The 16005-nt window shown below is 35.0% G+C and overlaps 1 protein-coding gene across 1 annotated transcript in view; it reads right to left on the bottom strand.

Annotated features, from left to right (window-relative positions):
• Window positions 1-16005, bottom strand: part of SMCHD1 (structural maintenance of chromosomes flexible hinge domain containing 1) — a 76534-nt gene that overhangs the window by 27197 nt on the left and 33332 nt on the right. Inside the window, exons 20-28 of the mRNA XM_010287605.1 lie at window positions 13753-13825; window positions 11917-12056; window positions 10849-10983; window positions 9766-9993; window positions 8881-9029; window positions 6841-6929; window positions 5588-5706; window positions 4736-4903; window positions 3369-3494 (exon numbers count right to left, since the gene is read on the bottom strand). Of these exons, the coding sequence (XP_010285907.1) occupies window positions 3369-3494; window positions 4736-4903; window positions 5588-5706; window positions 6841-6929; window positions 8881-9029; window positions 9766-9993; window positions 10849-10983; window positions 11917-12056; window positions 13753-13825 (1227 nt within the window). The remainder of the gene's footprint in view (window positions 1-3368; window positions 3495-4735; window positions 4904-5587; window positions 5707-6840; window positions 6930-8880; window positions 9030-9765; window positions 9994-10848; window positions 10984-11916; window positions 12057-13752; window positions 13826-16005) is intronic.

The raw sequence follows: 16005 nt of genomic DNA, 5'->3' as shown, positions 1-16005 counted from the left end.
GGAAAGACACACTGTTATGAATATTAAGAGGTTTCAGAATTTCCTCTGCCAGTTTTTGAAGACAATCACTTTATCTGAACTAGGATATTTTTGTTCATTAATATGTTCAAATATTTTGCTAATGTTATTTCTTTAATTGCTACTCATGCTAGTATATCATCCATAGCACACATTAATCTGAGTATATTTTCAGATTCCAAAACCTTGTACAAACTGTTCCCTTTTACAGTGTTTCTCCAGTCTGCACAGAGATTCCCGGGTAGCAAAAATTAAAGAATGATACCTGGAGTAAAAACAACCAGAACATCTGTGTGTCTCTTCCCCTTCCCTTATTCTAGTCCCACTGCCAAAAATATAAGACTGCTAGACAATCTAGAGAAAAGTATTATGACAAGTGATGAAGTACAGTACCTTACTTATCAAAACTTAATGGCAAACATGAACTAATGTCTATACCATAAGAAATGGCACTTAATCAAATGCTAATAATAATAGATAACTTCTTGTCAGTGTTGGTTTAGAATAATGACACAAATGCCTTGTATGTCTCCTATATACTTAGCACATTAATTATGTTTGATTCTAAGTCCTTTGAAACCAATGGAAATTCTACTGTTGACTTAAACGAATTCCCACTCAGCTTGACTGTTAGAAAATAACTCCCTTTTAACTCACTGGTGTTCTTCAATTCTTTTCCTATGTGCACCCTGTCTTTGCTGCGCTTAATTCCCTGGCACTGAAAGTGAAATCCTACCATTAAGTCATACTTGCCTTTGTACATTAAATGGCAGAGAAGCTATCACTTCGCTTTCCTTATGAACTACAACTTTTTGAAACTATGGACTCCAGTGTAGCAGAGAAAGAATGTCTATCCTCTCACAGAAACAGGTATGAATCTTAATGAATAACAATACACCCTTGAAGTAAGCAGAAGCTATTTCTTCTGCAAATTTGTGTGCACACTGCCTTAGCCTTACCTAAGAAATATCTTGTCAAGGTATCAAAAGAATGCCACATAGTAGCTTTAGAGGACAGCAAAGGAAGCCACTGATACATTCTGAGTTCTTCTGTAATGAATTCATCTCTAATGAGGGAAATCAACTTTTCCTTTTACAATTAAATGCAACAATGTGGTGCAAATGTTTGTCATTATCTGAACAGTGTTTGGCATTAAATTGCTTTCCCTTTGCTACTGCAGCACAAATTTTAGAAGATTAAGTGTCTACTGTCCACTTTGCTATTGCAGCACAAATTTTGGAAGACTCTCTAGTGTTCACTGACAAAATGTTTTTGGAATACTTGAAGTGGGCAATCTTCTTCCAAAATTATTTTCTTTCCCAAATCTCAGTCAGTAAGTTAAAAGAATGAAACTACTTTAGGAAAAAAAAAAGTGGAACTTGATTCATAATGGATCAGCTATGGGAGCATGAATTTATTGTAATGGCAACAATGCGTACTTAATGGTTCAAGTGGAAGGCAGCATTATAAAGATATACTAGGAAATACTGAGAAAATTGCCAAACATTTCATAAACTTTTTTGAAGAGTACGTTCAACTCAACAAAATAAATCCGTATTTGAAATTACTGCACATCACAGAATGGAAAATTTTAATTTTTACAGAAACCAGTGCTTTGTGCATTTCCACTACTGAGTTGCACGTAAGAGTTCAGAGTGTTCCTGTTCAGCCATACCCATTTAGTTTTGGACCTGTAAGATAGAGAATGGAGTACAGGAAATGTATGCTGCAACCACACAATATCAGGCTAAGGAGACTTAGAGGATGGGATGTGAAATATAGACAAAGCACTTATCTCAGCATTTCAGTTCCTAGAAACTTCCCATTTCCTTTGGGAGACTGTGCATACAAACTATTTGAAATGCCAAGGAAAGACAGTTCTCCAAAGAGGTTCTCCAAGATACTCACGAATACCGACCCAATGCCTGTTCAGCAAACATGCAGTTAGTTGCTCTGCTAATGTATCAAAGTAACTCTTGGAAATTATACCAGCGTTAAGCTCTGGGAGAGGGCACTGTAATAAGCACATTACAACAACGATCCACCTTGTCTTTCAGAACACTTTCTCCTGGACACAACCCACTCAGATAAAGAGCATGCAGACCTTCTAAGACATACTGCTGGTCCTTGTTGGAGGAAAGCATAATATGTGAAAAGACCAAGCATGCCACCACAACAACTCTTTGATCAGGCAGCACAACCACACAGTGTTACTGTCAGGTTGTATGTTCTGTCAAGAACAACATAACTAGAAGTCCTGATGACCTGCAGCTGCCGTCATAAAGGCAGTAGTTGGGGCAAACAAACAAACAAAAAAAAAATCCCAAGGCAGGCTTCTACGGCAAGAGATTCAAAGGAGCCAGAAGAAAAATGTTCAAGATGTAAAGAAATTTCCTTTAAGAAAACATCCAATAAAAATAAGTAATAGTAGCATAGGTAAACTGGGGGAAAGGTGAGGCTGTGGCACAGCTCTTGAGGGGTGAACAAAAGAAAGTTCTTGGCTGCTGTGTGTTCTGAGAGAACACAAATGCATGACAAGCAGTAACAAAGAGGGAACAAGACCAGCCCTCCATGAAAAAGTCCAGAGGCGGATGAATATATCTTGTATTGATGATGTACACATTCAGTGTAACAGTCTCTGCACCGACAGTTAGGAACATTTGACAGCTTGACTTTTTCCAGTAACAAGAACCAAAATTTTCATGAATGGAGTATTCTGTCAAAGTCCTTTCTTTCTACAGGCCAATGTGCAGACCACCTGACACTCATACCTCACTCACGGAACAGACAGTAACAACTTAAATTTGGGTTAGATTTTAGTCTTCATCGTTTTAACTTGGTTTACATTGCAAATGCTTTTCACAGGGATAATCAAACAGGGAGCAAACCTGCTGACTAGCTTTACATAGAGACCATAAATCATACATTCAGGAATCACAATCAAAGAACCACCAAATAAAAATTATTTGGTTGCCACTTTGGATCATATCATTACTATTATTCAGTAAATTATCTCAGATAGAGTGGGGGATGGGCTGATGTGCATGCAGAATTTGGAAAAATGCTCACTAGTAGATCCAGAACAGATACTAATTACACTTGGATGCTGTACTATAGGAATTTTGTTATATTTGTAAATGTCATAACGAAAGGGAACCGAGCAATCTGTCCTGGGAACTGTTTACATTATTCATTGACACTACTATTATATGAGACTAAGTGTTCTTTTGTGCACTTAAGAGTATTTTATTCAGTTTTCAAAAAAATGTCTTGAAAATGAAACAGATAATGCAGACATAACAACAAAAATTTGTGTTAAACAAAGTTCACATAATAAGGCCTATGCTTACCTTTAAGTTGTTACCCTTTGTAAGGCTGATTTTGACATTAGGTTCAGGAGATGGATTTCCCCATTGATCACACAGCTGAACAATAAGGGGCTTCTGCAATTCTCTACCATTAATCACCGCAACAGGCTGGAAGAGATATAAATTCATTATACTACTCTGTTCTAGGTACATCAGACATTCATAGGTCAGGAATCCCCAGAGCAATACTGTCTGCCTTTTCCATACTAATGGTCTATCTGTTGTGGGAGTCGGACAGAATTATAAAACTTCTGGAAGGTATTTCTAGAGTTTTCCCATTTACATTCTCTTGTCATTATAAAACACACTACTTGAATTGAATTGCATGTGTTACTTGTGTTGATGTGACTAAAAGGAATGACATACTTAAGAGGCTTATGAAAGTTTCCTTGTTGAAACAGCAAATGACCTAAAACTTTTATCTTCTGATATACCTTGACAACTTTCTAGAGAGTAAAAATAGTTACAATACTCCCTGAACCTTTTGTTTCACTTTTTTCTTCAATAACTTCCTTCTCCATTTTCCTAACATGCTAAACTTTATTCCGGTTCTCTCCTCAAGAGATCAAATTTTCTTTTACCTGTTTCCACTCTCCAATTTTGCTTTCTGATGCAACTTCAGCACTATCATTTGAATAGCCAAAGTAAAGACTGAAAAATGAAAACAGCCAAAACCAGCCCAGCAAATAAATGGATGGTACCAAAAAACCTCCATCCTTTTAACTTAAGTACTGTACTCCCTTCCCCTTTCTGACTGTAAACACTTTTAGACTGAAGTAAATTTGGGACTGCCTTCCTACATCCTAAACATCAAAAAACCCCCAGTAACAGATAAAGGCGAGATGAGCTGCCAACTATAACTACCATTAAGGACACTATCTTTGGCAAACAGCAGCGGAAGTTGGGTGTTAGGATCCATCCCTCCGTAAAATTGCTGCACCAAAGAAAAGAAAAATACATCATCTGTAGAAGGGACAGAATAGACAGTTTAAGAGATATTAAGGAATAAAGTGCTTATACACACATGAGTTAGATTACTCCAAAGTAAGCTTACTTTTAAAAAAAATAGTTAGCTATTGTATGAAAAATGCTTCACACCTACAGTCCCATTTAAAACATGTCTATATAATTAGATTGCAAAATACTTACTTAATTTTGCTTGTGTTATGTTGTCCTGTATAGAGTAAAAAACTGTCATATTCTGACAATTTTTAAAAGTATCAATATTTAGAAAATCAGGAGTTTCAGCTTTGCATCCTGTGCTCCAAAAAGTTCTGGAAATAAAGATCTGCTGACCAGTGACCCGTTGTTTTTTTTGGGGGTGGGAAGGGGGGGGAAGTTCAACTTACCTTTTCTAACTCAGGCCAATCCACAAACTGCAATTTAGCAGGGGATCCTGCAGTTAAATTTACTCTGAGAAAGTCAGAAAATTCACGCCAAGCAAAGCACAATTCTTTGCTTCCAAGTAAACAAGGTTTAAACCGAATACCTTTTACTCTCATTGTTAGAGTACTTTCCTATTGAGAAATAAAAAGAAGATCTTAAAAAGAATAAAGGGAAGTATAATCTGTTCTTTTTTTTTCAATATGGTACTTTAATATTTATACCTGCTAGACACTATTTGCCATTTCTACTGTGAGAGAGTGGATTAAAAATTAAAAATTAAATTCAAATGGACTTCTTGCGTAAGAAGCAATCAATTTCAAACTCAAGCATTTCCCAGGAACCTGTTTTTCAATGTATAAGAGTTATGTACAACTTAGTTATATACAACATACTTTCAAAGGTATAAAAACATTTTAAATTAAACTATGGCAGACAATATCATTAGCCCATTCTACAAGGTTCTTCAAAACATCATAAAATCAACTGTACCACCATAAAGAAACACAGAAAACTAAAAACAAGTTAGAAAAAAAAATATAGACCACGGGATTTAGAAACAAAGCAAATCTGACAAGCATGAAGTGAACCTGTCCCTGTGTTGTACAGCTGCAGCAGTGATGTTTTTAACAGATACTGCTGCATCCCTTAGAACAGGATCATATGATTTTAATGCTTTAAGTCTTTATCTTCTCACAGCTTACCAACTAGTGTTTGACTACCTTTCCACAGTTTTGGTTCAATTCTGTGTGACAGAATTAAGACAATTACCACACACAGGCCACAGAGAAATAAACTATATAACAACTTATAAATACCTGCCAAGTTATTTTCAAATTTGATTTATCAAGTCCAGGCCCAGAAACTCCTAGGGAATTTACACACACAGATGTCACTGTCTGGACCTGATTTCCATACTGATCTGTAATCATTACATCTGTTAAAAAAGATGATTAAAATTATTAAGATGATTACTTCAGCAGCTGCTTTAATGAAACGTTATACAACGCACAGAATATAAATGTATACAACATACACACAATGTAAAGAAAATTTACATGAGTATCACTGAATCATAGAACGGCTGAGGCTGGAAGAGACCTCTGTAGGTCACCTGGTCCAACACCCCTGCTCAAGCAGGGATGCCCAGAACCATGTCCAGACAGCTTTTGAGTATCTCCAAGGATGGAGACTCTACAACCTCCCTGGGCAACCTGTGCTAGTGCTCAGTCACCCTCACAGTAGAAAAGTGTTTTCTGATCTTCAGAGGGAACCTCCTGTGTTTCAGATTGTCCCTCTGGTCCTGTCACTGGGCACAACTGAAAAGAGTCTGGCTCCATCCTCTTTGCACCCTCCCTTCGGGTATTTATGTACATTGATAAGATCCTCCCACCTTGTAGGTATCAAATGGGTATTAAAAAAGAAGTATCTATACAGTCATATCACATATTTGTGCTTCCCACTTTTTTGAATAAAAAGATTATTTCTTGCTATAAAGTTAAAAGGAAAAAAAAAATTGAGATTGAAAGCTGTTTTCAACCTGTTAGTTTGTCCTACATGCTTTTCTTAGCTTACACACAAGCTTTTAATGTCCCAAAATACTGTAAGAATTTTTAATTTCTTACTATGCCATGTAGCGACTACATACAGAAACCAAAGAAGAATGAGAAGACTGATCTCTGACATGACTTCCTCTTAGGTTAAAGTTAACCTTAAAATGTTTCACTTTGAAGTCCATGCCTTTTAAACAGTCTGAATGCTGTTATGGCCTATAACATTTCAGAATACATGAACCAAACTAAAATTTACAAACAATTTGAACTCCCTGTGATGAATGTCCCAATGTACAAACTAAGAGGCAAATGTTATTGGACAGTAACTCCAGAATTGTAAAATGGCAATTAGAGAAGGTTGATCATTCTTCCATGAATGAGAATGTAAACCTGTTTTTTGTGTTAAAATAGTAGAAGACAATTCACTCTTGATGACATCTGTATACATAACAGGCTAATAAACTGCAAAGAAAAAGAAATGTATCTTACAAGAAATTGAGGAATATGCAAATACTCACCAATTTCACTTTGTAGTTCTTCACCCAACTGCAGTGTATTTGGTCCTTTTAATTTACATTTGATGTGTTTGGGTTCATCAGGAAGTGGTCTAAGTCAGCATATGAAAACCAACTTAAAATCATTCTCATGAAGGTTATCACTTATAATACCAGGCATGATAAAGCATACAGCATTTATCACTCATTTGCTACTGGATTTCTTTTTTTTTTTAAATCCTTGCACATATGTAGCGGATCAAGCCTCATGCGCACACAAGTTACACAGTAGCTTTCATCTCAGTCTTATCAGGGGAAGCATATCAGACACTGCTTACATAACGTTACAAATAACAGCAATGTTACTGGATTTTACCTTCGCTGCAATAACTTGCCTACGAGTATTTTACCATACATCAGATTATTAGCCAGACAAAGCAGAATTCAAGTCCAGAGTATTTTAAATCTTGAAAAAAACCCAAAACATCCCCAACACCTCTAAGCCAAAGTAACACACAATTGTCTACCTATAAAAATACATCTATTACTGTAAAACCAATTATAATATCAACATTAATCCTAATACAAAGAAATCAGAGTCTCCCTTGCTATGAAAATACTTGCTGACTTCTTAAGGACCTGATTACAACTAGACAACTAGCACAGCTTAAAATTTTTTAGTGATACAGTTTTTTCTTAAAAGCAAAACAAAACCAGCGCACATTACAAAAACATGGAGAAGATGAACAACCACAAAAAAAAAAAAATCAGATTTCCATTTCCTCTTTTGTTATGATAAAGCAGAAGTCATAAGCCTAAACTATGCCTAATTAGTCTCTTCAAAAGACTTTCTGGGGTGCTTTTAAAGAATCTCAGCCTTTCCTTCTGTTTATCTGATGAAGGTTAACATATATTATGTGCTGGCTGCCCAAATATTTAAGAGTTATCTGACAGCTGTAAGTTATTTAAGAGTTATCCAACACAATGTTTTTTACTCCTTTTGTGTGTTCTAAGCTAAAAATTACATTGAGATCTTTAAAAATCCCATTAGAATGGCTCCCAGTTAACTTTTATGACAGCTACAATAGAATACTCCCTAAATAGAAGTTACCTGATCTGAGACCGCTTTTCAGTGACAAGCAAAAATGTATTTAAAATACGCAGTAAATCAATCCACTGTTCTACTTCAAGAATACAGCTATCAATTTAGTCTGCTTTTCTGCTCTTCATAAAAGAAAACAGAAAATACTACTTAACTGAAAATTTTTCTGTCTCTGACAGTGCTACATCATGGAAAGCTTTTTACAAGCAATATGCTCACAATATTTTAAAGAATCTTAATGTTTGGTCATGGAATCTTTTTTCTACTGCAGATCTGTGAAATATCTAATTGCTGCAAATTTACCCCTAGCACCCTAGCATGCTGTGAACTAGTTACTGAATTTTAACCTATTAAGAATACATGAAATACACTAAAGTCATTTAGGACCAGATTCATCTTAACAAACTTTATAAAGATACAATAAGTAGAGCTAACTGCCTAGACTCATTAAAAGTGATAAACAGGCAATTTTAAAGTTCAATTTACAGCCTTTCATTTTTGACTGAGATACCAGATGCAGGCATCCAGCATTTGGCTAGAAAAATACTATGTTTAGCTTCAAAGTAATAAATTCTGTAAGGGTAACAGTTAACTTCATAGTGCTATTTCTCTTTGGTAACCAGTGACCTGACTCTTCAGTAAGACTAGTTATCCTATAAGCTGATGTTTACTGAAAGTTTTCAAAGATAGCAATAATCTCCTTCAGTATGTATACCTAGAGAAGCGATAATAATGGCTGGATACAAACAGATCATGATGGTGTCTTTCACACAGGTAATGTTCTCATCTGTAAACAATTTGCATAAAACCCTTCACCCAACCAAACCTACATTCCTCCATTAATTTGCCAACTGCTTTCATTGTTTCAGTTTCTGTAGAAAGATTATTTTTACCCCGAAGTAGAGATCTAGAGTCCTTTGCCAAAAACATAACTCATAAAGAAGTATTCCAAACGAACAAACCTGACTGTGAACGCACTCTCCAAAGACACATGGTCATCAAGGTAAGTAATTAGACAGTAACGTACATCTTTTACTGATGTTGGTACTTTTACATCAGGTAATAATCCTTGAATCAACTGTTCTCTGTTAATTTTAGGTGTCCAGTTAACCTAAAATTAAAATTACTTAGATTAATAAAAAGCTAAATTATTAATGACTAGCTACATAATACATCTGTGGTATTAAATATTCTAAATATGCTTGAAGTAATATACAGGCAATACAAGTTCTCAATGGAAAGGCTGTGCATTTTCCAACAGTAAGCAGTGCTATCTTCCCAAATACAGAAAATTACTCTTAAAAAACCACAACAAACCCCAAACAAAACAAAACATACATGAAGTTTCTTTCACTTTCTTGAGTTAGGAAAGACCCGATTCTGAAAACTCTCACTAAAAAAAGTGTCAGATATTTTGTGGAAATCTACCTTTTTATTCTGCTCCACATGTGCACACAGACAGAGGGATAAGATAGGTAAGAAAGCCTTCATGAAGGAACATGCCTATTCAAGGTTCCTAAATCTTGGAAAAACCCCAGATCTGAAAAATTGTAACTATGTTGAAATTATTGTATTTTGCTTAGAAGAAGCACCGGAAATTACTAACCCATTTTTCATAATACTACCCTGAAGCATTATTTAACATTTTATTACGTGACTTAATCTCATTAAGGACACAAATTTAATCAAATTATTTTTAAAAATTTATTAAGCAGAGTGTGAAGTTCCCATGTTTAACAATACAGTCTTGAGGAATATTATTTTGTAGTCTGATGTCTATGGATTTTACAGAATCAGCATTTTCTCTCTCCCCCATATTATGCTGCTTTTTACTCAACAGTACTTGCCTTGATTTTTTCTGCCACAGCTGGAGTTATGTGTATCTCCCTTTCTCCTTCATCATACATTTGAAATATAAGGTTATGCATGACATCACCAGCAAGCCAATTAATTTCATCCTGATGTTTAATTTGAATAGCTTTTTGTCCATCCATACTCAAGATCTGTAGTCTTGCAACGTGACTGCTAGGAAGAAGTTTAATAATCTTTTCCACTGCTGGCACATCTTTACAACTCTATACATAGGAAAAAAATATACAATTAAAATACTAAATATACATATATGTATAAATATCACTCCATAATAGCCTATGGCACTACTCTGGATTAATAGGTGTGACCAAGAGTCCAAACATGAAATCAGCCTGACTTGTCAAAAGTGCATCAAAAGGATATGCCAGAATACTTACAACTTTTAACAGATACTAGAATTGATGCTAGCTATTTAGAAAACGTTTCTGTTCCAAAAAGTACTATGTTATACAACTTACAAAATACTTAACAGTAATCACAAGTAACCTTTCATACAGGTCATCTTGCCATATTAGTATTTGTTTACACATTTTTCAGGGTAAAACAGGTCTTATTTTCTCCAGCAGCATGGCTCTGCTGAATATCAGAAAACTGGGATGTTCAACAGCATAAAAAAAATTCAAACTTCAAGAACTTTGAGACTGCAATACTACAAAAAGTTATTGATTTTTAACCTTTGCAAAAATAGATCCTTCTTCACTAAAGTTCTGGGGAACATGTTGCCATACCTTCTCTGACTCTAAGTGCTTATGCAGTGAAGGCAATTTGTCAGAAGGATCAAGGCAGCAAAAAGGGAAAGAACAATCCCAGAAATAATACATATTTCTGAAACACTTCAGGGATTTCAGAAATAAAGAGTAAGAGGTGAAGAAAAAAATGGAAAAAATTCTTTCTTTTATGATTTCCCAGAGATTTCTCCAGTTATCAGCCTTATGGTAACTAAAACAGTAACTTTTTGGGGTTAAGTCGATTCATAAAAGACTACAGTACACTAGCAAGACAATACAATAAACTCTTTTCACTCTTTTGTTCATCCAAACATTCCAATCAATACTTACAAGTATTTCAATCCTTGCTTTCAGCATCTGGTCTTTCTTTATATTCTGTACATGTATAACTGGACCAGTTAAAATGTTTGTTCCTGCATTACTGCAGTCTACAGAATACACAGGAAGGTTTGAAGCACCTAAAAACTATTTTAAAAGGAAAATTAAACTTCAGGTTTCTTTTACAGAACTATTAGGATTATTCCAGAAATTATTATTTGTACAAGTCCAAATATATATAGGATTACTTACAGATACATTTGATAGATTTCTGTTTTCCAGAAGTTTTGTATTAACACATAAACACTAGTCTGTTTTGCCATTATGGCAATAAATTCAATTAAGTAGTTAAATAAACCTCCTTTTCATTTATTTTCTAAAAATCACACATTAAATAGAATTTAAATATCAAGTTCAACACATCATCATGCTACTGCAGACCCAGTCTACAGGAAGAGAATGTATGCATATAAAGTGTAAATGGAATGCAGACTATTTTGCATTGGGAAAAACACTTTTATTTGTTTACCTTTTCTTGCTGGAAGACTCATTTCACTAGAATTGGAAAAGTCACTTTCTCGAGTTAAAAAACTTTTGCCCTTTTGGACCTAGATTTTTTTACTTCTAAAAGCCACAGTAACACCTGCATTCCCTTCTGAACTTAGGTAAGTGCTTATGTTAATAGCCTTATCTAATATTATTTTTAGGCACTAGAGCTGCATTTTCATCTTTAAACAAATCAAAAGCAAGCTGTATGACGCTTTTTTTCCCCCCACCTGAACAAATTTTAGTGTTATCTGTGGCAAGTGTGACCTTAAATACCTTAAAATTGTAGCTCCATATCCTCACATAATTTTTCTCTTACATTTCCAAGGCCAGGTTCCTCTGATTTTGAAACTTACTGCATGACCCGTAACAGATGAGGCAAGAGTCTCACAGTTATGGCTACCAAGCTACAGAAACTTCAAAAGCATTATTAAAGATAACAAATTCTATCTAGATGCCAAAATAGGGTCTTTTCCCAGCCCTTTAAAAATCAAGTATCAAAATCCTTATGATATATAATAAAATGCAGTTTACCTTACAATGAACTATCAACTTTGGCTGTGCTGTTATATTTCCCGACTCATCTAGTACTTCAACCTGAAAGGGGAAAGCTGTACCATTTTCAATCTTTAGAATTTCAGAATCTGGTTTTACTTTCAATTGACGAGGAGGTCCTGTAAAAATGCACAATTGCACAACAGTGGTTATATTTTAAGATAGCAAAACCTGAAATCCAGCATCTCACAAGTTATCTCAAAAAGTTTTTAAAGCCAAGCTACCAAGATGTTTGTGGTAACAAACATTTAATCCAATTCAAGTTTATGAGTTTATGCTGGGAAGTTCTACACACTTCCTGTCCTTCAATACATACCACCTGCCAATCTTCTGAATAAATTCAGTAAAGAACAGTTAGACAAACATGATGAAATTCAGCGCATACAAGGTGTGAACGCATGATATAGTGCTATTTACATACTATATGGATTCACATTCACCAAAAAGAAACTCAGAGCTTTCTCCTGACATATTAAAAACAAAGATATTAATGTTGAGATATCTGATCAATCATGATGTGCAGCAATTTAATTACCAAAGCCACCACAGCTACAACTTACATGCAAAGAAAAGCAAAAGAAAATTTTGTTGGCATTACTTGGATAGTAACGTGAAGCTATTCAAGTCTTACCCCCTGGGACATATAATTATTTTATCAGTTTTAAAAAAGAGAAGTAATAGATTATTATTAAAAGACAAGTTCTGAAGGAACAAAAGCAGCCCTTTTTCAAAAACATCCTTTATACATCATTCATTAAAATTTCCATTTCAAACTTACTGGTTGAAGAACAGGAAAGACTGAAATAGCTTTTATTCACTCCTTCAAAAAACAGCTTTAAAAGCCAAGGATAAGTCCAATGAGAAGAAAGAGGTAGTGAAGCATCTCTACATTGTCAAAAGCAAAAGATTCTAATGAAGGATAAAGTTGCCTTCAGTCCAAGGTAAATAACTAAGCAATACACAATACAATCTGTCTCAAGTCAGATTGTTCCACCCCAACTTCTACATAAAGCCTTAACTCCTCAAAAGATAAATAATAACGGAATAAACTGCATTTTTGATCTAATAAAGCTTGAAGTACACAATTTATCTGCAAAATTATATGGGAAAGCCTGAAGTTTGGTAATCTGTGAGGCCAAAAATCAGCCTTCAAACTATACCTTATCTCCCAAATCCAGAAAACCCCAAGTAACAAGGGATAACAGGTATCACATAAGGAAATCCTCAGTATCAAGACATCCACAAAACATAAAATTTTGGTAAGGGCAGTGGACTTAAAGACTCCTATATTCCTCTCTTGCATTATGATAAAGTCAGCATGTAACACTAAAAATTTCAGACACAAACCCAACTGCCAAAGCATGCCCACTTTGCGAGGGTAAGAAACTAAATGAGCACTTACTAATTCACAAGATGTTTTCTACAGGGAGAAGAGGCCAACAAAAATTAATACAGGCTAAAGGGCTTAATGCTGAAGAAAATGGAGAAGAAAAAAAAAATTCATTCATTTAATGGTGCTAGGTTAGAAAAATATTTAAAATAATTGAAGAAGGAAGTGAAAAATCAGTCTCAAGTAAGCAGACAAACTCCAGCTGCTAGAATAATGGACAAGATTGTGCTGTGAGTTTGATGTTATTCCTGCCAAGAATTACATGCCCTTAGCTTTATTTAGTTTCAGTCATCACTTGAATGAGCTAGAATAATCCTTTTTTATGTCTCACTAAATATTCTACCTTCTTGGGAGAAGAAATATTTCATTAATAGTGTCAGAATAAAGTTTAACAGAAATTCACTAAATATTTTAAGGATACTTACCAGGCTGCAATCTTATTTTAAAGATTTGTGTGTCTTCTTTCAAACCAGGAAGAGTAACCTTCAGATTGAAGTTCTAATGAAAAGAATATTTTGAGTATTAACTTTAAACATGCCAGATCATAAATTATCTCACATAGACATGTCAATTCATATATGTATGTAAATTTCAGAAGTCTATCCAAATTTTCTTGCAATGGTACATAAATCAAGAATTTTTTCTTTTCCCCCTATACTAAAATCTGTCTTTTTCATGGTATTATTCCCAGAGATTTCAATCCAGGATTTGCATATTAAACTACATGATTCTGCAACCATTAAAAGCAGCTATCATAACTTGTGGTTTCCTGCTTAGAGGCTTGTTTTAGCGGGGAAAAAACCCACCAGTTCAAAAAAAGTAGTTTTAAAGAAAGGGTCCATAAATTCTGTGTTCATTATTCCTTAGCTAATTGCCTGAAGCAAGGCACGACAATTACTATCCATCTCATCTTTGAATAAGGCCATAAATAAAACAACTGCTGTAGAATTGCATCACTGAAACTGATTTCCACATTAAAATCAGAGAATGAAGCAGTCAAATCAATAATCTTAATCCAACTTAAAAAAACTAGTTGCACTGCAGATACATGAATTTCCTATTTTATATAGTTGATATTTTAGAATATGCACTTGCAATTCATGAATTGCCATTTTTACAAGTCCAGAAATGCTGCCTCTGGAAAGGTTTAGTTTCATAATCCTGGCTTATGCCCTTCCCATGCCTGACAGGGTATATGCAACGTTAACACCTTGTAGATTGGATGAAAGCAATCAGGCAGTTATTTTGGTTTGCTGGATGAGAGAAGTAGAAAGTGCAATGAGGCCTGGGCAGGTGCATCACAACTGCAGTCACATCAGACAAGAGCTCCCCAGTTGATGGCTGGCCACACAGGTGCATGAAAACTCTCCAGCTCTGACCAACCAGCCAACCATACTGGTCTGCCAGCAAGCTAGGCAGCACATTTCAGCTGGAGCCTCATTAAACGAAATGGTGAATCACAAGAAAAGGGGAAGGCAAAAAATACTAAAGTTACATGTTGGGGACTAGGGAAGAAAAAAAAGCGGGGGGGGGAACAAGGGGAAAATAAGGTAGGAAACAAAACCATAGGAAACTGGTATAGCTGATAGCTATGTTTAATAGCTTTAGTAAGTAATTTAGTAAGTTGAATTCTTGAGTATGTCATTAAATGAAGCTTTGTATTCACGCACTAGACACCCCTCCTATACTCCCCTTTTAGTTTCAACCCCTTTTCTGCAATACTCCTTTTCACTGTCGTCTTAATACTGCACTATTTTCTGCCTCTAACTAATCAGTTTACAACTTTAACTTCCTTCCTTTTAATCTTTCAAGATCTGTGTCCTCTAGGGAATTTCTTTCCCTTATCCTTCATGACCCATGTATCTACTTTGCTTTTGCTTTCAAGTCTGCTTCTGTGTATACTGCACTACTTTAAAGGAAAAGGATAATAAAGAAATATTCTTTTCCTTTTTTTAAAATCCCTTCTTCACCCTTCTCCTGACTGTAGTTGAAATCCTGTAAGGGAGCAGTCTTCTCAATATTGTTTACACATTGTCTTAAAATTTTCTCTTTGATTCCACCCACAAGCAAAACACACTTCTCTCTGTCTTGACTGGTTTAGGTGGAGTTAAATCAATGACTACAGAAGTGAATTATGTCTGCTTTCTCTTTCTTCTCTATCACAGCTTCCTTCATTGGTAACTGTGATATTCTGTATTTCCTATGTCAATCAAGTTTCTCTTCTCCATTTGGCACGATTATTCCTTTGACATTTTTTCTTTACTCCTTTCTCTGAAAAACATTAATTTTTTCAATGCTCTCTATTTCTTTCTTTTTGTTCTCATTCACTTTCTCCTTCTAAATTCTTTCCAGAATCTGATTACCAGCTGTTTCTGAGATATTTTAGCTGTTCTGCTACCATTTCAAAATCAACTTTTAAGGTGCTGAAAATTTCTCCTATGTTCTTCTCTGCTTCTCATTTTAAATTAAGCACCGAAAATTCAACTGCATTTGTGTTTTAAAATTATCTGTTGTTTTTACTCTGTGGTCCCACCATCCTGCTTTTTGCCATTATTTTTCATTACCATCTTGAACAGTCCTTTTTTCATATCAGTTAGAACCGCTACTTTCAGTACCAGTTTCGGTATTGCCTCCGACATTTTACGCAAAAAGCAACATGAGAAAACAACACCCTTTCT

The sequence above is a fragment of the Phaethon lepturus genome, unplaced genomic scaffold (assembly GCF_000687285.1).
Source record: "Phaethon lepturus isolate BGI_N335 unplaced genomic scaffold, ASM68728v1 scaffold4615, whole genome shotgun sequence".
In the NCBI taxonomy this organism is placed as follows: domain Eukaryota; kingdom Metazoa; phylum Chordata; class Aves; order Phaethontiformes; family Phaethontidae; genus Phaethon; species Phaethon lepturus.
This window is presented reverse-complemented; position numbering and strand designations above follow the sequence as displayed.